At 40.0% G+C, this 27139-nt stretch overlaps 1 protein-coding gene and 1 long non-coding RNA gene across 5 annotated transcripts in view; one reads left to right on the top strand and one right to left on the bottom strand.

Moving 5' to 3' along the window:
* Window positions 1-27139, top strand: part of LOC310743324 — an 84122-nt gene that overhangs the window by 38824 nt on the left and 18159 nt on the right. The window contains exons 3-4 of the long non-coding RNA XR_014538947.1: window positions 9242-9372; window positions 20487-20567. This is a non-coding gene — a long non-coding RNA (uncharacterized lncRNA). The remainder of the gene's footprint in view (window positions 1-9241; window positions 9373-20486; window positions 20568-27139) is intronic.
* NTN4 (netrin 4) overlaps window positions 1-27139 on the bottom strand; it is a 41153-nt gene that overhangs the window by 11830 nt on the left and 2184 nt on the right. For all 4 annotated transcript variants that reach the window (XM_083573427.1, XM_083573426.1, XM_083573425.1 and 1 more), the window contains exons 2-3: window positions 22299-22828; window positions 5509-5787 (exon numbers count right to left, since the gene is read on the bottom strand). In XM_083573427.1, the coding sequence (XP_083429553.1) occupies window positions 5509-5787; window positions 22299-22772 (753 nt within the window). In that variant the 5' untranslated portion in view covers window positions 22773-22828. The remainder of the gene's footprint in view (window positions 1-5508; window positions 5788-22298; window positions 22829-27139) is intronic.

The raw sequence follows: 27139 nt of genomic DNA on the forward strand, positions 1-27139 counted from the left end.
AATGTGTCTGCCCGCTAACTGCTTGCTAACTGAATTGAAAATTGTTCTTTTCAGTTGAACCTGATTGCTTGCTCGCATGGAATTATTTCAGCATTGCAGCAATATCACAACACCTGCACTGAATAGGGGTCCTGTTCAGAATATTTGAAACGTTACACTGAATGCATGGAGTGAGGAGGAAGAACCACTGCAGTGTACCTTGTATCAAGCCTACACACAGCATCCTTGTGCAGAGACAGGGTCCCAGTTTTCATGGCTATATACTTGTAGGTTTATGCAACAAATCCCAAGGATTCATGTGCATAATCAATGCTCATTAAGATTGGCAAGAAGTTGTTTTAGAAGCAAATAAGGAAATATTAAGGAGGGTTTGAGGAACAGCAAAGCAGCTGTAGTCTCCTCCTCGGGAGCCAACTATCTCTCGGTCTTAGCTCCGCATTCACAATACAAGAATACCTGTTTGCCTTCCAGGGCTGTTGTAAGTTTTATGGAGATGATGTATATGAAACACTCTGAACATTTGAAATGTGCTATAAAAGTGCTAACCATTAATCATGGTAATAGCAGTATGCACCTATTATGCCTTCCCCTAGTTATTGGATAACCTGTACATTTATTTTATAAATTGTACTGAACCCCTTCCCATATCCACTTTGTGTTTTATGACAGCTTTAGAATTCTCCCCCCCCCAAAACAGTCCTCACATATATATTGCTATTGTGCTGTACTAAAATGCCATTGCTTAATTGCCGTAGGCCCCTCTTGATTAAACACTAGTGAGCAGCTTCCTTTTGATGTCAAAAATTAGATTTGAAATTTGGATTAATGTTAGAGAATTTCTTCCACATCTTTTTACTCTATTTTATTTACAATGAGTTATTTCTTTGTGGTAAATTACCCCATTAGATTTTCCTATCGGAATGTGGGTGATTCAGGGAGAGTAAACAGTGTAGGCAAGATAGCTTATCATTTGCTCATTGGTATGGCATACATGAGGGACACGGGTGGCGCTGTGGGTTAAACCACAGAGCCTAGGACTTGCCGATCAGAAGGTCGGCGGTTCAAATCCCCATGACAGGGTGAGCTCCCATTGCTCGGTCCCTGCTCCTGCCCACCTAGCAGTTCAAAAGCACGTCAAAGTGCAAGTAGATAAATAGATACTGCTCTGGCGGGAAGGTAAATGGCATTTCCGTGTGCTGCTCTGGTTTGCCAGAAGCGGCTTAGTCATGCTGGCCACATGACCCGGAAGCTGTACGCCGGCTCCCTCGGCCACTGAAGCAAGATGAGCGCCGCAACCCCAGAGTTGGTTATGACTGGACCTAATGGTCAGGGGGCCCTTTACCTTTATAGCATACATAGCAAAAATATAAACATCTAAGTAGCTCTGCACTGAACTTCTTGATCTGTACTTGACAACCAGAAAATACAGCTCTTATCAAGAAATTATTGGTAGCTAAATAGCATTAAAAGTTCATAAGAGAGAGAAAGAGAGACTCTTGTCACAGTTACAAATAGGCTGCTGCTCAGAATACCCTTCTGAGTGACTTTGCTCCCATTATATTTACAGGGCGTTTTAAAGACTCTTTGAGCTTGTTTGTCCAGACGAAGTTGCTGGCGAAAGATGATGTGAAGTTCTTTATAATGTGGAATGTTTTGGGTCTCATGGCACACCATATTTAGCCTTCAGAAGGAATTTCCCCAGGTCAAACTGGGCAATAATCCTAGTAATTTCTGACTTCCCCTGCAGCATCGGAATTGGATAAGTTCCTCGAAGCTATTTGTTCTGCCAACACCCTCTTTCTGCTTGAGATTTATTATATAAAAGGGTCCTTGAGGAGTGGTAGATGGATAGTTGTTTGATCCTTCTTAGCTGTATGATTCTATTATCACAGTTGGAGTGTTTTGGCTCCTCTTAAATAAAAATATGGACTGAGTCATAAACGGGCACTGTAGAAAAGCTAGTGATGAGCGAGGAATGTCAAGAGGGAACTGGTGTTGCTTTTCATCCTACTCAGAATATAACAGTCTCTGATTGATAAGGTTGCAGAAGGATAGAATGTTATTAGTGTTATAGCTCCAGGTACAGGCCTAAATATTCAAGCTGATGAAGAATGAACCAGAGAAAGGAAACTCTTTACACTGAATAAAACAATCCATTCCTGGCAATGGAAGAGTGGGGAAAGTAACCATCCAGGAATATTTTTCTGGAAATTGCTATTTAACTTCATAACAGGCAAAAAAAAAGGACCATGGTATATGCTTAAAGCAGGTGCCATGTTTGCTTAGAGCTCCATGGAAAAAAATATCTACCACAGCCTGCATAAGTTTGCTTATTAGTAGCAGGCCAACTAATCAGAACAGCTGTAGGTAATACTACAAGCTATTTGGGAAAGAGACCAGTGTCATATAGCTTCATCATAGAAATTTAAAAGTCCAGGTTTGTAAAAGGAATGAAATACATTGACAGGTATTTCTCCAGTCAAAAATTGCCACATGGTGCTTCAAACCTAATAGTAAGTTGTAAGAATTGCATGACTGGGCAGCCAGCATGACACAAAGTATGAAATGGAAGTCCTGGGAGGGTGGTGAAATAAATACTCATGGATGGTATATATGTAAATCAGGTATTTGTAATTAAAATGTATTTTTTTTACACACAAGAAAGTCGGTTGTAAAAAGCAGGCCAGCAATTTGTCACACACATGGCACTAGCCATGTAAAAACAAGAACACACCAAACACATCCTTTCTGGCTCCCATATGTCCCAATTTGATAATCAGGATATATATTCATATTTCTGTCACTGGGGTTGCCATCCTTTACCCATTTCCCTGAAAGTTAGCCCCACTGAACTCAGTCAGAATGACTTCTGGAGTAGACATATATATGATTGCACAGTCATGAACAAATAATGAGAAAGCAGATTTTGAGAATAAAAAAGATCTAAAGAAGTTGGGGAAGTTAAATCAATAAGAAACAGCTGCTGCTGCTGCCGCCACCACAAAGAATATAATTCTGCACTAGAATGATCATATGCATGGCTCCAGTTTGATTTGCAGCCAGCCACGATGCATTTGTGATGACTAAACCAGAATGTAAACATTTTCCAGCAATTTCCATTTACCTCCGTACTATTCATTTTGAATCTTTATGAGGCATAGCTAAATGACACATTTCCCAGGATGTTTCACTGTTTTGTGAATTGACACAAGTGAGTTCATTTAACCAGAGTTCTTTTTTTCACGCTATATTTCATTCTGTCATTAGCCCTTTCCATTTTACTCCACTTCCAGACTGCTTTCTTTCTTAGCTTGACAGCTCTCTGGTAATGTCACTCATTATACTGTGCAAGGCAAACAGTGTTACAAAAGTTGACTTGTGTAAGATAAATTAGTGACTGATTTTCACACATGAAGACAGTTGCTAGGGCATGTTTCCTCCCATTGCCTTTTTGTTCCTCAATTAATATATTCAATTACTTCTTTTCAAATTGTCTGGGTTTTTAGAAAATACTTCATGACTTATGTTCCTGAATGTACTATACTGAGAAAGAAGCAACTAACAGCTCTTGTGCACTAGAAGACCTGTCCTCCCCCCAAAAAAAAACTTCCCTTTTGATTAGTATTGTTTATATTGCATAATGATTTGAGTTCTACACTACTATTGCAGCTTTATTATGGTAGATGTTATAGGGTTTTTTACTGAGACAATGTAAATCTTCACACAAGGGACAATATCGAAAGGGTAAAAGGGGAATTAGTCTTTAGAAAATTGTTTTTAAATTGTAGCTGTTATATTAGCTTTTTTCCAACAAAATAAACAGCAAAGTGCTGCTGCGGGTAAAAAAATTACCACAAGGAGAGTATATAAAATAAAGGTGGCTTTGGATTTTTAGTAAAATATATGTTGACTAAAACATGTTCATATATTCTCATATTGACCCAACTCTACAAATTTTTATATATTTTGGAGAATATTTTGAATTATGTTTGTTTAATCTATTTAATCTATTTTTATTTTTAAAAAATTATATAGCACTTGATTGTAGGGGGAAAACCCATTTCTAAGCAGTTAACAATAAAATAAAATGAAACATTAAAATTATTGATGAAAAAAGGCCCCAAAAATGTTTTAAAATACTCAAAGGACATGTAATTTCTACGTGTCTACATGTCTGATAGGCTTGCCTAAACAAAGATGATTTAAGCAGGCACCAAAAAGAATACAGCACAGTGATATCAGTGCCAGATATCAATAGGCAGAGCTTTCAATCATAGGTGCTGCCACACTAAAAGTTCAGAACAAGGTATTAAAGAGCACCTGTAGCAGTGCCAGTTCCACTGATTGAAATGGTTGACTAGGCATATATGGGGTAAGGTGATTTTGCAAGGCACCTGTCAGCAATACCAAAAAGCTAAAATGATCTATGTGGGTGCCTAAATGCAAATATTTTATAATTATATCTTGTAAATAACACACAACTGCCATTACACTTCTCCCTGAGTCCTACCAGTATTACTTGAGCACTATGCAGGCTACATTCACTGCACTACCAGTAGTTTTAAACTGCAGTGCACTGGCTTTGCTTTTGATTTGATTTGCTAGATTGTTCAGTCTTGCCACACTATGTTTTTGTTTATCCTTCTTTGTTATCATTCTGCTACAACTCTTGCAGAACAAGTACATGAGAGAAATATAAACCAGGACAATTTATGTTACATACACAGCAGTCTTGGGGATTGCCAGCTCAAATGATCTAGTCTATGTAGCTAGTTTGAAAAACTTTCCACCAGGGAAACATTTTATGAAAACTAAAGGTTTCGCTGTTTGTTAGATTTGCAAGCATTCATATTTGTGAATGCTTGTTGTAATATGTTTGTTTTTCACATTGGGAAATAAAGCAGATCTCAGATTAGGTGTTTTTTCCAACATAGATCAGATTGGGTGCCAAATCATATCACCAATACAGGTATAATTTAGGCCTTGTCCTTGAAAACAGCTCATCTATCAGTTTCTCCCTCACCTCTGCTGAATCCTGCAACTTATTGCTTCTTTTCAAAGATCTATTTCAGGTTCTACACCCCTGTGAAATCAGAACTTGTGAGATGGGTGGTATACAGCTCATGCACTAATCAGGTTATATAAGGACAGTACATAGAAGCAAGCTTGTATCAGAGCTGCGTTGGACTGCCAAAATATGAATACTGTTAGCTTCTTTTCACATTGTGAACCAACATTATAATTTAGATCATGTAAATATTCACAGCTTAGTTCAAAATTAAAGTAGCCTAGACGTTTGTCTAATTTAGGCAACTTCTAGATATTCCTTAGGTATAGGAAAGTCATAATATATTGTCTGTTCCCATTCTGACTTTCAGGAGACATTCTTGTCTTCAGGATATTAATTCCCCATGCAACTGACAGCAAGCTCAACAATTCACCTTATTTTCGGAACATTGATCTCTATACTTGAGACTTTGTGCAAGGTTTATCCCAACATAAACTTACCACATGGAAGACTCCTGCTGCTTTAACAGGCTTAAATCCTTTGATGGGCGCACAGTGATCTGCATGACCATTACAAAAGCAGCTTCCTTTTACAATAAAATCATAGATTGCATAGTAGGTTAGTTCTGGAGGTTTTGCATTCATGTCATTGCTATGGCAAGGGCAGGATTGTTGCTTAAGCAGCTGCACACGGAGGTTAGTGATCTTCAACTGTGCCTGAGCTTCAGGACTGTAAGGATCATCAGCAGAATTGGGTGGTGACAGAGCTCGGTATATAACCTAGAAATAATACACAAGACAGAGTAAGTGAATAATAAAGAGAGGTGTCAATTGGGAGTCTTAAAAATGGTATAATAATAATAATAATAATAATAATAATAATAATAATAATATATTATTATTTATACCCTGCCCATCTGGCTGGTTTTCCCCAGCCACTCTGGGCGGCTTCCAACAGGATATTAAAATACAATCATCTATATAAGGCTACTGGCATCACTTATCAAATGACCATCTGTTATGGATGCTTTAGTTGAGATTTCTGCGTTGCAGGGGGTTAGACTTGATGACCCTCAGCGTCCCTTCCAACTTTACAATTCTATGAAACTACATCAAGCTTTGGAAAGTTTCCTGGAATTTAATTGACTTAAAAATATATAACTTGACCTCTGGAATTGGCAATGTGAAGATTTTAGAACCTGATTACCCCCAAGGACAGGCTGCTAGTGCTGTGGAAACACCTGTGAATGAAACAAGGAGTAAACTGTGTCATCAGACTCCAGCTGTATGCTGTCCTGTCTATGACGCTGTGGAGTATAATTTCATCACAGAGCAAACGTTTCATTAGTGATGACTCCGCTGTGCAATATTGACAGGTTTGCCTTTTGATATTTTCTTGTTTTTTGGGCATATTATAAAACCATAGGGCTGTAGATCAGAAAAAAGATAAATCAGTCACCCATTTTAATGTTCTACTAAGCAGTACAGTGCAGATGAGTCTCGAAGTGGTTTTAGTTACTTAAAATATGTTCCAACTATACTAGTTCATTTGACACCTGGCAGTGAAGCTTCAGTGAGATGCCACATCCGACTGGATATACATATACTCTGTACTAAACTTTGCAACACATCTTGCTTTTGAAACATGGAAATGTTTAATGCTCATGTCATGAGTATTAAAAAGGTCACGCCAAAGCAGTTCTGAAAGTGACAGTCACAGAGGTAATTTAGGAAAGGGGAAAAGTGGCAAAAAGGCATTCAGCAAATATATTTGCTTCTTATTTTCATAAATACGCATACGCACAGCCAACGTATTTTGGGCAGGGGGGAGTCAAAATCATTTATACTCTCTTTTTAAAGTAGGAAATGTGAATTGTGCAGAGCTTTGATAATCTTTCGCCAAAAGCCTTTCCTTTTATTAAGGGTGATGAATTAGTTATTTAAGTATTTGATTCCACCACCTCACTGGACTGTCATTTTTGCATCTTTTGGCTGCCACTGATCTGTGGTATTGATTCCAGGACCATCATGTCTAAACCCAAGCTTCTCTCATGGCCAAGATCTTTCTGCCTTCCAGAACTTCCAGACTTCACTTAGAGATTGGGACAGTCAGCTTGGGGAGGAGTTATAAGGGAACAGAAAAGGTTTTAGAGCATTTACATTTCTGAATTGAATGGAAGCAGTCTGCTTTGTGAACCTTGTCAGCATGCCAAACGTGGCAGCAGCCAATGGGGCAGAGGCAACTGCAACTGGATGTTTTGGTGCCTGTGAGCAAGGCATTAGAAAACATGCAAAATAAAAAATCCTCATTGGATGCATAACTACGTGGTATTCTGTCCATCAAGTATCTATCTGTACGTATATGAAATTGGATACACGTTCCACTGATTGTCAGTATAATAACCTCCCTTTAAAAGGACCATTAAAACTGAAATGGGGAAAGTTAGGCTGGGAAAGGCAGTGAGAGAACAGAGCACATGAGCTGTGTTTGCCATGAGTGTTGAGTCTTTGATGGAGGATCTAAATAATTAGCAACACATTTCAAAAGGCTTTTGTTTCCCTTTCTATAAAATGCCAAACCTTTTAAACTTATCCAGGAATAAGGCTGTATCAGGCAGGTATGAACACAAACTCAAAGAATCCCAGCGCCACAACTTGTGTACATCTGTAGGTTCTTCTGTTTATTCAAATTTAAGTGCCGTACAGCCCTGACCACAATGACTTTTTAGCAGTTTGTGAACATGAGATGCCTTCAGATATGAAAGAAAAATGCTTGGATGCAATCCAAGTTCTAGACATTCATTTCCTTTTCAGTGGATGATGGAAAATGCAGGCTGAGAAAAGTGCAATAAAAAGTAGCACCCTAGCTTCCTTTGATTAAAGATAAACTAAAATGGTATCTTAGATTTCTTTGTGATTTCTGGTTTTGATCAGATTTTCAGGGAAGGGACTGTTGAGAAATGAAATAATTCATTATGAACATACCAGTGCATTTTTGAAATGTTGACCTGTCTGCAGATTATATATATCGTGCTTGACATGAATAGTGCATTTACTGTTAAAGGCCAAACAGCACTTGCTGAATAATAACTAGCACTTTTCAAACCTAAAAATATGCAGAATGAAGTAGACTAGTAAAACAAATTGGCTGGAATTGTAAGTTTTATATGCTCATAGTCCATAGAATCTAAAATGTGTACAGGTATGTTCATGAAGCCCTTGGCTGTTCCTTATTGGTTTTTGAGGACAATACAGTAAAACTGATTAATGAGTTAGGAATGCTCAGGTCAGGTGGACAAAAGGAGGGACCACAACAATAATAAAGTCCTTTAGTTCAAGGTCTGGGAACCAATTATCTAAAGTAGTAGTCCCACTAGGACTAGGGCATCCATCTCTTCCAAATCGGTCTGTGGCTCATGTGCATATGTATGCCCATTCATTTTTATTTCATTAAAACAGACCATGGTCTAGTACACTGTTTCATTCTTATTTCCACTCTAGTTTCCTGGGCTTTGTTTCAATTTTGTACATGGATAAGGAATATAGTTTACTTCTGACCTCAGTTGGAGCTTTGAACAATCCAGCAAAAACTGGGCAAAAAGTTCACAGTACACATACCTTAAAGACCACCTACTTGCCACAGCCACACACATTCCTCTCTTCTCTGCACCCAACTCTACCCATTAATTGCACAGTTTTCCTATAGAAAGTACCCACAATGGCGATGAGCTTTTAACCTTTATTATTCTTATATGAAAAGCTCAAGTGGGAGATTTTATTGGGCCAACTAAGCTCTGTTTATAGTGGGATGTAAAAGTTAAAAGCAATCACTCTCCCAGTAACTGTTATGGAAATCTGCAGCTGGCAATTGCATTGATTTGTAGAAATTGTGATTGGGAAGGGGGTAAAACATATGTGCCCAAGGGGAGAATTTCCATAATGTAAAAGCTGCAACAGTGGCTGATGCTTTCAACTTTTTTCCAAGAAACTGAAATGGTAGCAATAAAAATATATTATATGTATTAAGAACCAGACTGGTTAAATGTTTTAAAGTAAAATATACATCTCACATTAAGTGAATAACTGTGGGACCTTGTCAAAGCTATGCACTTCTACTTCAAAGGGTGTTCTGCCACCATAACTCTGCACACAAATAACAGGCCTAGAACAATATATTTCTACTCACACTTTGTTAAGTCTTAGTGTGGTAAATTATTCAAATTTTCTCTTCCAGCACCTACACAACTAGAAACCGTCCTTCATATCTATAGAAGCAGAAGCCTAGGAAATCCTAAAACATTCTGCTCATCAAGCCAGCAACCTTTAGCCAGAGAACTTGTAGTCAAGACAACTCCACAGTGCATGGTAGGTAATTATGGTGGCCATGAGCATGTGTAGAGTGCTTTTCTCACAATACTGAAAACAAAAAAAATTTCGTGCATGCACACGAAAGCTCATACCAAGAACTAACTTAGTTGGTCTTTAAGGTGCTACTGGAAAGAAAAAATTTTTTTTTGTTTTGACTATGGCAGACCAACACGGCTACCTATCTGTCACAATACTGAGTAAATCAGAATCAACTCTTATACTAAGGACACAACAGAAAAGATTCCAGGATAGACAGCCTGACTTCCTGGTTTGTTGAAGCGATAATACTTCTTATTCTAGAAATTCAGCAATGCCAGCATAACTTGGACGCTTCTTCAAGATGTTGACTATTCAGCTAGACCAAGTTGACTAGATTGTACCATATAGATTTCTTAGACAAGGGAACAATCCTACATTAGATAAGCTAAGTCTGTTACCTGCCTTGTCTGTTACCTGCCAGGCTTTCAATGTGAAATAATAATAAACACTGAGAACATACAGAATATATTTTCCTCACTAAGGTAGTAGCCACAATGATGTCTCAGCATCTCAGGAGGAAGAGATGGTTTTCCCATTGAAGTTGTGGTTTTCTGTGGCTAAGAAATGATCATAAGTTAATAGTAACTTTACTAGCCGTAAGAAAGCTCAACTACCATGTTCAATTTCTTTTTTTAATGAATGCAGTTTCACAGAATATTAATCTGCTAGCTAATATTCTACACTTTGACGCTGAATCCACAAACAGATCAAAGAACACAGTCACAGCTATGATTTATAGCTAGCAAGAGTTTGTTTACACCCACTCCAAGTATCCCGTAGAAACACACACACACCATCCATGCATAACACTACAGATTCCATGCTATATTTACACTTTATGAAAGGCAGAGAAGTTCAAAGTATTGACTAAAATCACAAATCACAGTAACTATAAAAGAAGGGAAGCAAGCCCAGGTATCTGACTGTCAATTTGCCAGATGTGCAGAATGTTATATATTTTCCACACTGATATTGAACCCACCATCATAAGAAGTAGCAGCAAAGAACAGGGTGTCTTTGAGCATGTGTAAAGTAGATTTCCCCCACCACTAAGAAATTATTTCACATCTGTGAGTACGAAGCAGCTTCCCATGTTAGGTTGATCCCCATTTGGATACCTCTATTTGGAGAACTTTAGCACTTGGTACATTCACTTTATTATTGCTGTTGTTGTTCATTTGCATAGCAGCATCAATATGCAAGGTGCTTTACAAGGTGCCAGCATAAAATTAACCTAAAATCATTAAATTTTTTGTCAGTTGTTAACACGCTATGCCCACAACCTCCCAAATGCCAGACAGAACTATTATTAGAAACACCTTTTCTAAGTAAGTAAAATATGTAAAAGGTGCCAGGTGAGTCTCTTCTGGAAAGGAATTGACTAAATTTTGGAAATACTACTTTGTTCAATACAGATCCTCTTGGATTGGCAGAAGGGTCCTCTTGGTGGTTCTGCCACCCTCAGAAATTCTGTGGGTGTCAGCCCAGGACAGGGCATTCTCTGTGATAGCTCCTAAGCTGTGGAATACTATCCCCACAGCAAATAGTTTGTGCTGATTTTAACATTGTATTTTTATATCATAACCCACCCTGGGACCTCATGGTGAAGAGCAGGCAAGAAATCCAACAAATAAATAATAAGGTACAGTTGCAGAAAGCACCTTCCTCCAAACAAAACTCTCAAACATTTACATAGCCTTCAGCTAAAATTTATATTTTTTTCTTTGGCCTTTTCAATTTGAAATGTATGGTCTTATCACAAATCTACCCTAAACATTTCTGCTAACATAAGTAAAACGATTAGTAATAAAATACTTGAAATCCATCCACCTTAATCAACCTTTTCTTGTTGCAACTATCAAAGATTTATCTGACTTGCTTGGCACATTTTCTCTTAAATGAAATGAAAATACAAGCCTACATATAGTATGCCTGTAGCACAAATATACTTCTTGGCAGAAGCTGCAAATAATTAACAAGACACAGGAAGTGTATATAGCTTTAAGTCGACCACTGTTTCTTACAGTCCTCTTCCACTGTACAGTATCTTTGTCTGGCTATCAGATCAAGGGGTTTCTGAGTGACAAATGTCTTTGTAGTGAAAAGCGTTAATGGTATTCTTCCATCTGCCTTTATATACCGTATTTTTCGCTCTATAAGATGCACCAGACCATAAGGCGCACCTAGTTTTTGGAGGAGGAAAACAAGAAAAAAAATATTCTGAATCCCAGAAGCCAGAACAGCAAGAGGGATCTGGCTTCTGGGATAGCCTCTGGCTGTCCTGGCTTATGGGATAGCCGCACGCAGCCTCTCCCGGGCAGCGGGATAAAGCCTCCCTGTGCCCGGAAGAGGCTGTGCACGGCTAAGGCAGAAGCCAGGAGAGGCACTTCGCTGAAGGGGCACTGCACAGCTCTCCTGCGCAGAGAGGGAGAGCTGCACAGCGCCCCTTCAGCAAAGTGGGAGGAGGAACAGATGGGGCTCCGTGCTTCGCGGGAGAGGTGCTTCACTGAAGGGGCACTGTGCAGCTCTCCCTCTCTCCGCAGCGCCTCTCCTTCCCCAAGGATTCAAACCGCCCACCTTCTGATCGGCAAGCCCTAGGGTCTGTGGTTTAACCCACAACGCCACCCGCGTCCATATGCTTACTGTGCTTAATTAATGCATACACAAATACAGTTAAGTGTTTCCTTGCCACAAATCTTTGTAGAAAGAGACAAAGCACCCACATTTAAAAGCAAAATCTTCATTTCAAATAGCACTTTAATCATGTGCCTTTCTTTTCAAAGAAATTGTGCTCCATGGGAATAGCAGGAAACACACACTACCCTGAACTATGGAGAAGCCTTTTGGTCCATCAGCAAGAAAGATGATATTTAAATACTCTCCCCTCAGGCAAGTTTCCCCCTTCCCCAAAGATTTATGTCCTTGGATTTGGCATGCCTTCACTACTTGTTGATATATGTCAGACCAACAAAGCTTGAACTTCGTCCCAAAACTAAGCCGAAGAGTGAATGAGCAGGAGAGCGAGTGAGCTGCTTTGCTTTCTTGTTCAGAGGCAAAGTCATTAGAAAAACTGGCTGACTCCCCAGAACATCCCCCACATCTCTGAGCACAGCACACAGCAGCAGAGGCTGGCAAAACGGACGTGTAGTAGCAACAGCAGCAGCAAACGTGGCACCTTAAAACCTGAGATTTTTTTCAGCAACACCTTTCATAACCAAGAAGTTCACTTACACAGTATTTAAATGTTTTTTGTACTGCTTTTATTTCATGTATTCTAGCCAGGCACACCCCCTATTTCCTTGTTCCTGTCGCTTGTAAAATACTGTTGCTTTATTGTTCTAGTTTTTCATTTTTAGGAAGATGGTGCTGTGGAGGGGGTTGAGTTGCCTTTTTATAACCCCATTTGTGTGCACAGTTTTGCATTGGGATTCTTCAGATTTTGTCCTGTCCTTGGATTTTTGATGAATGTTTGAGTTGAGAATGGGTACATCATCTACTCTAGTCGCGTACTTGGATATCAAATAATCACTGCTTCTCTTCCACACACCTACATGGCCCATAACATCTTGGGGTAGTAACTGTTCCAAGAGTTTTTTTATTTGCAGAAATACAACTGTATCTACTGTAACATTAAACATTCTGTGGAGAAACTCTAGGGGCTGGTTTAATAGCACACCCTGGTTTAAAAATCAGTGCTATGCAGGCGATTGGAGAGTAAAGGAATAGAATGTGCAGGGCATTTATGTGGGAGAATAGATTTCCAACAGTGTGTAAAGGAGAGCCGCATGTTCTTAGGTAGTAATTATTGGTGTGAGAATGTGGATGTTACAAATGCACAAATGTCCCTATTTCCATATGTGAATTGACAGCAATGATTCATACCCAGGGGTCACACCCCTATATTTCAGGACAGTAGGGGCTCTATATAGAACCATAGGAAAGTAAAAATGCATATAAGAACCCTTCAGGTTGAGCCCAGGTAAATAGGCTTGAAAAAGGCACACATACCAGACGCATGCAGTACTATAGCTAGCCGAAGTGTCAATAGATTAATTCAGGTAACTGGTCAAATAACCTCTTTTACTCAGCAAGTTGTATCAATATTTTCCATACTAGTTAAGCATTGGTTTTGCAGACCTGGCTGAAAGCTTTCAAAGATTCCACCATGTCCCAGGAACAGCTGTTGGTTCTTGAATATCTCACTATTCCAGTTGGAAGGTCTACATCATATCCAGAAACTTGCAATTGGAACTTTATCAAGAGCAAGGGCAGAGATCCTAACAGCTCAGGGCCCCTGGGCTAAAAGAGCAAGTCATTTTGGGCTATTTAGAACTTTATTGGATCTTGAGACCTGTACATCATCAGGTTAAAGACCCTTTCAGAACTAGATGAGGTATTGCAGGAATTTCAGTTTGCAGGTCAACAAGCATCACATATTTTTCCTGAGCCTTGAACTTGTTCCCAAGCAACATGTTTGTGATGAGATGTTGAGCCAAGAGTCTAACATATTGCAGCCATAAAACATTCCAAGGCACTTTCCACGAGAGTAAACCTATTATTCCCAGTGTCTTGAGCATTGGCTAAAATCCCAGTCAGTCTGGATATTTTAATTCTGCCTACCTGAGTTTCACTTGTTTGGTGCCATTATTCTCTTGCTGTTTTTTTTGTTTGGTTTTTTTTTTGGTAAACTATTCGGCAACATTATAGATTTGTATGTTGCTATCAAAGTCTGATAAGAAAAGAACCAGCATGAGTTTGACCAAACTGCGGGAGGCAGTGGAAGACAGAAGTGCCTGGCGTGCTCTGGTCCATGAGGTCACAAAGAGTCGGACACGACTAAACGACTAAACAACAACAACAATAACAAATCAAAGTCTGAAATTGGCTGCCTTTCAGTAAAGTGGGAGTCTATAAATTGGTCAATAAAATAAAAGACTATGATCTGTTCACTACAGAGGTAAATGCATGCCAGATAGCATCTTTACCACACACACACATGCCAACCCATGCTTTGAGGTTTGCAAAGGAGACCCTGTCAGTAAGACCACTGATGGGTATCATGTGCAGGGCAATGACTCATGGCTGGGCCTTCTCCTTGGTGCTTTCCAAGGTGTGGGACTCACTTCCAGTGGAGGTGTGTCTATCCCCTGCACTGAAGGTTCCCCTTGGCTTTTGACACATGGATGTCAATGGGAATTCCAGCAGCTGGCATTGTTTTGTGTATGCTTGGTTTTAGATGTTTTAAAGATGTTTTTAAATTAATGTATGGACTGTATTTTTATGTTCACCATCCTGGGTTTCCATGGAAGAAAGGCCACAGTGGAGAACAAAATTATTGGAGAGATCTCATGTGGCATAGTGACTAAGGATGTTTTGACTCATGAAACTTAAGTCTCTTATATCTATGGCATGGCTGAAATTTAGCATAGCTGAAATCTAGCCTACTGTACAGGGCAAGAGTCAGATGTGCCTACTGTTGCATCTGGCCACACCTCTCTCTGGCATATGGCCTCCATTAGGTTGTCCATGATAGAATGCACCTCTTGGGTAGAGAAAGATTCCACATTTCTGTGTATAGGACTGCAGCATCAGCCTGTAGCTAAGTATATGCATGTGCAACTGACACTATTACTTTCGCTTCCTGTGTTTAATTTTTGGTTGCAAGCTCCTTGGCGTAGGAATTTGTACTCTGGAAGGCATTATGCACACTGGTGATACTATATAAATAAACAATAGGTTGGTTCCATATTTTGTGAAGCTAAGAGTAGGCCCAGTGAAATCAATGGAACTTAACTGATTATGACTGATTATTTCTATTTATGTAAGTGGGTCTTCTCTAAACACAACTAAGGCTTAACTTAACTCAGTTTGTCTTCCCTCCCAAATAAAAGCCTCTTCCTCTATTTCTCAAGAACAAAAGACTTTAAAAGAAAATTGCTGGAGGGAATGAAATTAACAAAGCATAAATTTGTTGAAATGTGGTCTCTGACAAGCTTGCACTCAAACAACCTAATTGCTATTATGAAGCAATGATCTCTATACATATCGTGAAATAGTGGGTACAGACACCTAAGTGCCTAAGGCTGCATCCCTACACCTATTTATGAGCACTGGGCCACAATGAACTTAATGGGACTTATTTATGGATAGACATGGATAGGATTGCACTTTTAGTCTGCAGTCCTTTATGTACGGGGGTAGGCCTCATTGACTCAATGTGACTACTTCAGAGTAGACTCATTTAGGATTTTACTGTTAAGGAGAGCATGATATGCATTAATTTTTATTTTTATTTTTGCAGTTATCAAAGGAAAAGATGATATGGCTTCCTTCTTGATTTTCCTTCTTGCTCAGTATACCCCAGGGGTCAGCAACCTAAGTCCCATGGGCCACAAGCAGCCCATGGGGGTCGTTTAATTGGCCCATGGACCCCTTCCACCCACTCGGTTGGCTCCCGTGCACTGCGCTAAACCGGCACGGAGCAGAGCAGGGACTGCCTTCTGCAATGCTGGCCGACTTCCCATTGGCTGCAGGAAGATCCTGCAGCCAGTGGGAAGCTGCACACGCCTCCTCTGCACCGGAAGGAGCACCGGAAATAGCGTTTGCGCATGCATGCATGCATGCATGTGCACACGCACTCCGGCCCACCGCGGCATCTGCAGGACTGTGAACCAGCCCAAGCCACAAAAACTTTGCCAACCCCTGGTCTACCCTTTCCATGAATGAAAAACTGGCTTTGGCTTTTTTTCAATCACTGCACCTAAAACATAAAACCAGATAATCTTCCCCTTTGAGCTGTGGCCACTCAACATTTTAATGGCACAAGCAGGAAAATGGCACTTTCAGGACTGGGATCTACAATCAAAAGTGATTCATTCATGCCACTTCATGACTTCACAAGAATACAGGAGATACCTTCAAAAGATCTGGTTCTGCCTCTGTGACTAGTTTAATTCATTTAGATTATGTCTGCATTTTCCATTTCTGCTGTTCTGATGTGACAGGAAACAGAAGGAGGGTTAAGAAGTACTTTATGCCTCAAAAATAGGCTGTGAAGCAAGTTCAGATTTCCATTATATGAATGCACCTCTATATCTCTGTGTTATATGGATCCCCCAACTTAAAGCCTTGGTGTGATCCAGTCAGTTCAGGGTTGCTTTACCAACTTGTACAAAAATGCCAAAATAGGCAAGCTGCTGTAGTATATCAGTAGTATAATTTAGAATGTTACAAGTTTCTGCAACTTTGGCAAGTCTTCTGAATTTCCCTGTCAGCAGCAACATGATTCAAGCAATCAACCTTCCCCAAAATACAGTTAACCAATAAGGAACTTTATTGTGCATTCCAGTCATTTCCACACAAAAACTTTACTTGCACAGAACTTGCAAAAGGTGATTAAATAATTATACTCTCTTTTTATCTATGTTTCAGAATGAGGAAAATGTGTTTAGCTATTAATTTTCCTTTGACAGATGGGAAAGATGAAGTCTCTAATTTTTGTATTGCTTGAACACTTCCGGGTTAGCGCCAACGACGAATGGCGGAGTTCCTCCGATCGGAGGAACGGGCTCTGTGGAAATTGGGTCTTCCCGCCGCGGCGAAGGCGGGGACCCGCTAGAAATCCCAGGCGGAGAAGCCTGGGAACGTGGGGTTCGGCAGAGCACCAAGAGCGCCTCCCCTACTCACGAGGAAACCCCTTTTTGGGGCTCTGGAGTGAAGTGGGGTGAGCAGCGCGGTGCTGCAAACCGATCGCTATTTCCATGGAGGGAAGCCGCGCAGCCATCGCCGGAGAGCGCTGACTTTTTCCTGATGACATTCAGACTCTAAATCAAGTACCCGTGAGTAAAAACGGAGAATTGGATCAAGAAACTTGCAAAATTTTTGAATTAGGCACAAGCGGGAAGGTTTAAACAGGAAGTCCGCCTTCCGCTTTTTGTATATAGATTGAAGCAAAGCCCTTGCAACCTAATAGCCTGGAAAACTGCTTTAAAGTTGGAAATTTCCTGCATATACAACCAATAAAACCCCCTTTGGAGCAGTAGAAAAGGGGGGGATTTGACTGTCTAATCCTGCAGGAGGAGAGTAAAGGAATCTAAGTTTCCATCGTCCCAAACCTGGGGACGGGGTGCTCGTAACGTCCATTGAGTGAAAGTGGAGTATTTTGACAGATCGGTAAAAAAGAGAAGAGAAACAAATTAACTTCAACGCTACCTTCTGCATTTCTGTATTTTAAAGATACAAAGTATTTGAAAATTGAAAGGACTTGAAATCGAAAGTAATTTTCTTTGTTGGAGACTTTTTTAAAAAGAAAGAAAGAAAGAAAGTGGATACAAATAGAAACTGTATCCCCTAGAGGGAGCCTGTCAGTTTGCTGTTGCTGTTTATCTGGAATCTACAGCTGCAAGTTTTTGGATCGTGGGACTTGCTGTTTGACCTTGAATAGAAATGAGTTGGAAGGAATGTTTGGTGTCTGCCCTTGGCATGACAAATGCCCTGCTGCAGCAGCTGCAGGAGAAAATGAACTTGATGCATGAAAAATTGGATTTGATCAGCGCTGTGGCCAGTGAATATGATTTAACAGGGAATAAGGATAAAGAAGTTATACAACAACCAATTCAAGAAACTGGCTTGACAAGACAAGTCCAAGGGCAGATGAAGAAGGAAGAGGCAGTAATTACTCCTCAAACAACACGAATGGAGGGATTCAAAGTCCTGCAGGAACAAAAGTCATTGCGTTGGAAGATTGAACTTGGAGGGTGCTGGGATGTGTTTGAAGTAAATGAAGCTCTTAACTCTAGTGGGACTATGAAACAGGTGAACAACTATCTTCTGGATAAATACTTTTTGGATTACAAAGATGACAGGGAGTGGGACTGGGGGGAAGGGGCCAGTCTGACAAAGGAAAAGGGAAACTATTACTGGATGGAAACCTCCGGAGACCCACTCCCCAAGGAATTAACAACAGACAGAGAAGTGTGTAACTACAAACAAGGACAAGAAATTGTGCAGAAGGGGCCTAGAAGAGACTTAAGGGCCTCGGATATAAGGACACCAGATTGATAGACTGGATGTAATGGACTGAGAGGACTGACATGACCCGAAGCCAGGAAGAAGGGACGTTGGATAACAGTTAGAGATATCAAGGGAATTTTTTTTTATTATTAATTTTGGAATCAGTGTAATATTAATGAAATACCAGGGAATATGCCGGAAAGGAACTAAATTGGCTTTAGTAGAAATGATTTAAGGAGATATGAATGAATGTGACGTAAACTTGGAAATTTTAAGATTTTTAAGATATGATAAGGTTAAAGAGATTAAGGTAAATTGAATAACAGATTAAATTAAAAGAGGGAAAGATTATGTTGAATTAATAAATAAGATAGATTGTGAAGATTAATTATTTAAATTAAAATTGAGAAACGGGAAGAATTTGCTGGAATAAGGAATTAAACTAGAATACAAAAAGGGAGGTGTGAGGAAGTTCAAGAAATAAGCAAATGAAAAGTTGTAATTTGGGTTTTGTATTTTTCCTTTTTTTGTTGATTTTTCTTTTTGTTTTGCTTTTCGCTGTATTTTTCTTTTTTTTCTTTTTTTTGTATATGTATTGATGAAATTATGAATAAATATCATTTTTAAAAAAAAATAATTTTTGTATTGCTTGGAGTCTAATAACACTCAAACTTTTAATATGTGTTTAATGCTTTGGTCCCTAATCCCCTTTAATTTATTGCAAAAATAATAAACAGCTACTCTATATCCTAGATATGATTCTCTTTCTTCTTACTTTTATACCTAATGGCGTATGTTTCTGAGCCTTATAACTGTGTAAAGGTATACACACCCATATAACTGTAACCAGGGGAAAGTGGTTCTGTATTTGGATTTATATGCAGCATAAATACATGCCTTGCTGTTACTGCCTAAAACCAACCTTAGTTATTTGTTAAAGATTTATTATTATCATTATTATTATTGAAACTGTGATTTAATGCTTATATATTGCCAACACTTTGCTAGACATGGAATGAACACAGTATACCAGTGCATGAGACCATTTTTAGCTGGACAGTTCGTGATAACTGTGCATTTTAAACTGGACTGAATGACTGTTTCCAGATGTCTGAAATTAGGTACTACTATGAGTCAGAGTACGTCCTCCATAACTCAAAACAGCTCAATAACCTCTTGTGTTGTTTAATGGGAGGTACATGTTACTATTGGCAGTTACAAGTAATTGCTTGAATGTAGCTGGCTGTAATAAATTAAACGTGATGTTTGCAAAATCTGCAGTCCTGCCATCTGGTCACCAGAAAGCTTCTGGTACTACTTTGCAAATAAATACAAGTAGTGTTAAAATGCAGGGTGCATTTTAATTTGTGTAATTTGTGTGATCTCCAAGCCCGCTGCACTCAACACTTCCTGAAAACTTGAAATAATGTTGACATCTTAAATGAACATCTTTCTGTAACAGTTTGTGGTGTGGCTTATGCACATTAGGCAGGATGAGGTTTGTCTTAAACTTTCTCATGCTGGCAGATCACAACACTATGTCACCATAGTAATACCCTTGCACTGGCACAAGTTTGAAGTGGCGGAACAGACACCTGTCACGGAGGAGTGGAAATTAGTCAGAATCCTATGTTCCCTCAGGGCAGGGGTCAGTCCCAACAATGCAACAATGGCATAATGCTGTGCAGCAAAGGAGAGTGGCATAACTTTAAACACTCCAAACAGAGATCCCCAGATGACTGCCCATGGCTTCTCTCTTTTCCTCCACAGTCCCAATGGAGGAAAGGATTTCAACAAAGTCTGGAGCCAATTATTCTAGAGGACCCAGCAAGTGAGCAAGATTTTTGATAACAAGGTGTACAAGTCGGGATTCCATCTCCCATATCCATGAACACATAACTAGGAACACCGAAGTTGGGATTTTTATGATGGGCAACTTACACAAAGGGAGCACTTTGCACAAACAATGAACACCAACAACCAAGGAGAAGAAGTCGATTGACTAAATTTATAAACAAGCAAATAATATATCTAATTCCCAACTTCTCACCATTGTACAGATGCTGTATCAGCACCCACCAGATGCCACCACCCAGAGGATCCTGAACTCCACACACGCAACTGGGGCTGCAAGGACAAAGGTAAGCAATGGAGGTAGCTCATCAGGGAGGGGGAGAACATGCTTCAAAGTAGTTCCTTTACACCCACATTCATAGCACCAAGGAAAAATGTGTGTGTGTGTGTGTGTGTCTGTGTCTGTGTCCATTACTCAGAAGACCTATAGCCATATAGTACTTCCCACTCTCCTCCCTTGTGATGATGGGAAACAGTACATTTGTGTAATAACTCTATCCTTACTTAGCAGATGAGACCTGTATGTATTCCCCTCACAAGGGGCAGGCTGCATTCTCAGAAAGGATGGCTTCTGTTGGCCTCAATCCCAAAAATATACTGGAAAACATTACACTATATTCCATCTGTATCTACCGTATTTTTCGCACCATAGGGCGCACCGGACCATAGGGTGCACCCAGTTTTTAGGGGGGGAAATCAAGAAAAAAAATCCCCCCCCCAGCCCCAAAGAGCAGCGTACAGGCTGCTCACAACCTCTCGCTTGCTGGAGGGGTTGCGCGCGGCTATGGCACAAGCCAAGGCAGCGAGCAGGATGGATCCCGCTCGCTGTTTTGGCTTCCCCTTTAGCCCCGTGCAGCCTCTCCTTGCCAGGAGATGCTGCGCAGGGCTTTCCTGGCTTTACTGGGAGGTGGGGGGATTCACCCACCTCCCGCAAAACTGGCAGAAGCCACGCAACTCCTTTAAAGAGATTGCGGCTTCTCCTGGCTTTTCTGGGAGGTGGCAGAAGGGACTGATGCAGCCAGTCAGTCCCTTCTCCCTCCTGTGGAAAAGCCCGCAAGAGCGCACGGATCTTGTGTGCAGCTCTTGGGGGCTTTTCCCGCCTGCCTCCCCCCTGCATTCGCTCCATAGGACGCACACACATTTTCCCTTGCTTTTTAGGAGGGGAAAAGTGCGTCCTATGGTGCGAAAAATACGGTATATCCACTGCTGTCCAAACACTTATGGCCCATGACACAGACATTTCCTGCACACAGAAGAAACAGTAACTGTAGACAGCATTAGAAACATAAAAATAACCCTCCTTAATGAGGCCAAAGACCCATCTAGACCAGCACTTTTTTCCTACCAACCAGATGCCAATGGGAAGCCATATGCAGGACATGAGCTTAGTGGTACTTCCTTGCTTATATTCCTCAGCAACTGATATCCAGAAACATGCTGCCTCTGATCTTCGAAGTTGTACACAGTGTTCATTAGTTAGTAGCCTTATCCTCAATGAATTTGTCTAATTTTTTCAAGCCATCCATGGCCATCACTACATCTCACGGTAGTTTAACTATGCACTGTGTGAAGAAACTGTGGTTTCTGAAACTGACTTGGGAAATAAACCATAGTTAATGGTTAACCACAGTTCCCACTTTGGATGGCACAGAATGTTGTGGTTAACTAAAATGCAGGAGTAAAAGCTTCCAAACACCTCTCAGCTGCACAAGAAGGGAGGGAGTGTACAAGTCCAAAGATAATTGTGGTTTGTGCGCATCATGCTCAAACTAAATCATGATTTAGTGCTGGAAGCAGGAACCTGTGGTTCTCAAGACGTTGTTGGACTACAACTCCCATCAGCCCCAGCCAACATAGCCAATGGGCAGGGATGATACAAATTGTAGTCCAACTGCATCTGGAAGGCCACTGGTTTAGTGTGGCATGCAAATATCATGAAAAAACTAAAGTCTAGAGTCAAAATAAATCTAGAGTCAATTTTCAGTTGTTTGCAGTTTTTGATATCTTAATTAACTCACCTCTCCTCCAGTGCAGGGGAAGTGACTGGAGTATCTAGAAGTGCAAATTGCTCCTTTCTTGGTTACATCATCATCAAGCCCAAAGGCTGCTGAGCAGTTAGTGGAAAAATATTTGTAAGGTTTCCATGTTTTCCCAAAATCCTGAGATCGCTCCAAGACCATGGCTGCTGGTCTTGGTGACTTGAACACCATGATTAAGTGAGTGAAATAAAACTCAGTTTCCAAGTTCAGTTGGATCTTCTCCCTGTTCACCCCCTGTGCTGATTGCCACCATGTGTATGGCAGCCGAAAGGGTGAGTCAACCATGGCAGAGGGTGAGTGAGCCAGATGGGCATGTTTGGAGTTGCATTTGCTGCACTTAGGCTGCTTGCATATGAAGTCTGCATTCTCACTGTAGGAACAGTAAAACTCTGTGGCGTTGTCCCCACACTTTGTATCTGTCCACAACTTACGCCCGTATCCTAAATTTCCCATTCGAGGATTGCACGCTTTCTCACAGTGGGATCCAGCTTCGACAACACTGCTCAGTCCTATGTAGGAAAAAGGGTGATAATTAAAAACTAACTTAGCATAAATTATTATCAACCAACTGTACCTAACAAATAATTAAAATTCTGACTTTGCAATAAAACAAGAAGGCACAGTTAAATTTTTACACAAAGGATATAAGACCTTAGGCAAGCTTTTATATTCAGAGCCTCAGGACAACAGAAAGGCACACCTTGTATCTGTATTATAGGGATAATGATACTGGCCTATTTGACAGCACTGCTTTAAGGATTACTGAGCCATTTTATGTGAAACACTTTGAACACTTGAAAGGTGCTATATAATGTGCTATTGAGTGTCTACAAAGGCCTTGGACCAAACTATTCAGTGCAACTATTTAGCGGCTCTTTGTAAACAGAAATATTGAAGAATTGTCCACCTTCCCCCTGCTCCTCAATAACTTACGGTATTTAGTTCTAGGACCTTAATATTCCATGCCTTAGGCAGTTTGTCTTCAAAAGAGGCTCATAGATGCATGGTGTTATTTTGTAACTGAACAAGCATGGATCATTTAAGAGAAAACACACAAGTGAGTAAATATACTGGGAGCAAGGTGCTACCCTACACCAAACACTCAGACTCTGAATAGTTTAGGGGCAGGTAGCAGCAGAATAAAATCCTGAGACACAGCCCAAAGGAATATGTTCTGGTGGAACATGCAAGACCCAGTGCAAAAGAAGGTGGGATAGACCTAAGGAGAGCTATTATTTAGTATTCACGGAATGCTAAATCTCAGGGTACGTACAGTGGTACCTCGGGTTAAGTACTTAATTCGTTCTGGAGGTCCGTTCTTAACCTGAAACTGTTCTTAACCTGAAGCACCACTTTAGCTAATGGGGCCTCCTGCTGCTGCCGTGCTGCCGGAGCACGATTTCTGTTCTCATCCTGAAGCAAAGTTCTTAACCTGAAGCGCTATTTCTGGGTTAGCGGAGTCTGTAACCTGAAGCGTCTGTAACCTGAAGCGTATGTAACCCGAGGTACCACTGTATTTCTTTTATGCCCCTTCTTTTAGATTTGGTTTTTTGTTTTGATGCTATGTATTATGCTATGCTATGTATCTCGCTTTATTTATTCTTTATATCATTTAAGATTTCATGCTAATGTTCTGTCTTGGTTTCATTCCCATTTCTCAAGGCACCCTTTTTCAGGTTCTCTTTCTGGTTCTTTTATTTCCTCCTTTGATCTTGGTTCAGCTCTGGATACTTGTCACTTTTTAGCCATTCTCCATCAGTTTAATATTGACTATAATTTTAATGCATATCTTCCTACTCCATAGAGTTTCGCTCAATTTTTCAAACTGTTTTCCCCATTGAAGTTCACTTTCTTGAATTAAGCTTCTTCCATGCCTCCTGCTGTTCACCTTTTTCTCTGTTGCTAGGCTGTGAAGTAATCAATCCTCCTTCTTGGGTACACAGATTATAGACAGAAGTGGCCAGTCTTCTGGGGCCCACATGCCAGTGGTGGATATGCCCAAAAGTGAGTCTGGCCACTCCACACTTGCACACAAGGGTGCCAACATGAATAAAATATTGGGGGGGGGAGGTATGCCCCACCCCACATAATTGATCACATGACATGACGCATGCACACCATTTGAATGGCAATGCTCATCAACTTGTGGGGGTTCCACTAGTTTTGTTGGGAGGACAGAGGGACCTCAGCCGCTCGGAGTTGGCTCCTATTCTTGCACACTCACTTATACACACATACAGCACATAAAGGTGCATAGCTACCGCCCCCATCTGAGCAGATCCATTGATGAGGTTATCATTCCCTCTCCGCTCATCCAATTATCAATCTGATGACCAGATTTGCAATCTGATTTGCATCCTCATTACAGTTGTGAACTCTGCCCACTGCCATGTTGTGCCTACTTTTTACAATAACCTTTTTGCTGTTGTTGCAAAATCCAGCGGTGTCTTTGAGAGCCATAAAAACATTGCTTGGAGACCAGCAGCCACACTTGCTTTGTGCTTTTATTCCATTATTCACATCACTACTACTTCTTGTAATTTCATCTGCTTATTCTCTAGGCTATACTATGGTTATTTCCTTACTTTTCCTTCTCTTGTAATGTCCTTCTTTCTTGTTTCTATCTTCAGCCTCTATTCTTTAGTCTGCTGCTCTGCTTGTTTATTCTGCTTTTCATTTTGATCATATCACTCTCATTCTTTTGCCTCTTCTTCAGCATATTCATTTACAGCTTATTTTGGTTTACAAATGTTTACATTCTACTGCTCTGGTATATCTTTCAGCTTTTCTTTTTTTTAATACATACCTTCACTGATATTTGCTTCATCCCACTGGTTCCCTCTTCTTCAGATGTTCCTTTTCAATTTATTCTTTTGATCTACAAACCTAAGCTTTTTTAGGGGGGGGTCTTATTTAATTTCCTCTTTCAGCTCTTTTTCTTTGGATTCCCTTCCTTGTGACATTACGATGGACCAACTATTTTCTCTATTTGTACATTTGCAGAGGTTTCCCCCCTCTAACTTCATGTGTTGCTTTCACCTTGTGACTCTTGTCCTTTGCAGTATGCAGTGAGCTCATTTGAAATATATGAGACTTCTAAGTAAACATGTTTAGGATCAGGATAATAAAAAAAGAGTATTTTTAGGCTACAGAGTAAGCTCAAATGTATAATGCACACTTCTGCCAACAAAAGTAAATAAATACAACTGTAAAAGTCACATAGTAACACTGAGTCCTTTTCAAAGTGCTGTACAAACATTAACTAATCTGCACAGCTCCCCTGAGAAGTAAGGAAGCAAGTATTATTATAATGTGTCTTATCAGCTAGGCCAAGATGGATTGGCTTGATTTACATGCTGGCTGCTAAGATTTTTCAGTCTCATTATGCAATGTAGTCAAGTTACCTGGTGAATGTTTACTGCAGCAGTTTTCTCCATTATGCTTCTACTACTGACGTGAGAAAAGTGCTTTGAGTTTATTTTTTTTTAAAGCAACAACAACAACACTCATGCATATTCATGAGTCTGAACAGGTACTATACACTGTGCATCTGGGATACAACTTAACTTTCTGAGAAACTTGCTGAACCAAATATCTAGCTCCTGAAGTGGGAAATTACAGTTTGAAAATGTGCTGGATTAGTCTGACAGCTCTGCTTTAATTATACTGAAATCTTCCAAAAATGCTGAATCATCTTCTCATACCAACAGGAAAATATAGTATTTTCCAAGTCTAAATATATTCCCATTTATTTCTGGGTTGTTTTTTTAGTTTCCTAATTGGTGGTGGGTTTCACTGCAGAGGAGTCAATGAGAAAACTTCATGTGGAGGCAATTTAAGACTTAACTTAACACTATTTTCTATGAAATTTTACAATGTAGTTTTGTAAAAAGTAGTCCAAGTAAGAAAATAATAATTAAAGACATAGATAACTTCAGTCCATGTTGTGTGACATTTTTCTGTATAGTACTACCTGTCACTAGAACTTTGCAAAATGAAAATAAGCTTAGATATTAGAAAATAAGTATTTTTACACTGTCAACCACGAGATCATTAAAGGCTTTTTCTGTCCTGTGCTCTTCGCCTCTCTTTCTCTTAGTATTTACTACCTCCCAGCCTATGTTAGTACACATGCCACTGAACAAAAATCTGTAGTAATGGACAAGAGCATACAAGGTACGGCATGACTCACCTGTAAAACATTCAGAGCTAAATCATATGTTTCCTGCTGCAGCATTTTTCAGCCAAAATATACTTGCCTCCTTTATTTCTCATTATCCAGTTTACAAATTGATGGTATGACACTCAAATTAAAATATAACAAATTCAAAAATAAAATACTTGACTGTAGATCTTACTTTAATAATATGCATAATCAGGCATTTCAGGCTAAAGAAACACCTATGAAATAGGCATATCTCCTCATCACTGGCTTCTATGAATGTTTTACTAGATAACAGAAATATCATGTAATGCACACTATCCCTATCCTTTCGGTCACTGGAAGTGAACTCTCTCCCTACATTGACAATAGCTGAAACTAGATTATTTGGTGGTTAATAGATCTAAGTAAAAAAAAAAATCAAATAGTGAAAAAAGCAGTCCCACCTATTTAACACCAGGCTAGGTTATCCTAAGACCAATCAACATCCATCCCTGCCATAGAATTGTGAATGAATGTTACCTTTCTGCTTTTTATCTCATCTTCTCCTTGCTCTAGGCCCATTCACATAGGGAATGTGCCGATTTTTGTCAGAAGGACAGTGATGCAGACACCATAGGATGACATTTGCTTGCGAGGATCAGTCCAGTCCAGGTGT

The sequence above is a fragment of the Podarcis filfolensis genome, assembly GCF_964270895.1.
Source record: "Podarcis filfolensis genome assembly, chromosome: 10".
Taxonomy (NCBI): domain Eukaryota; kingdom Metazoa; phylum Chordata; class Lepidosauria; order Squamata; family Lacertidae; genus Podarcis; species Podarcis filfolensis.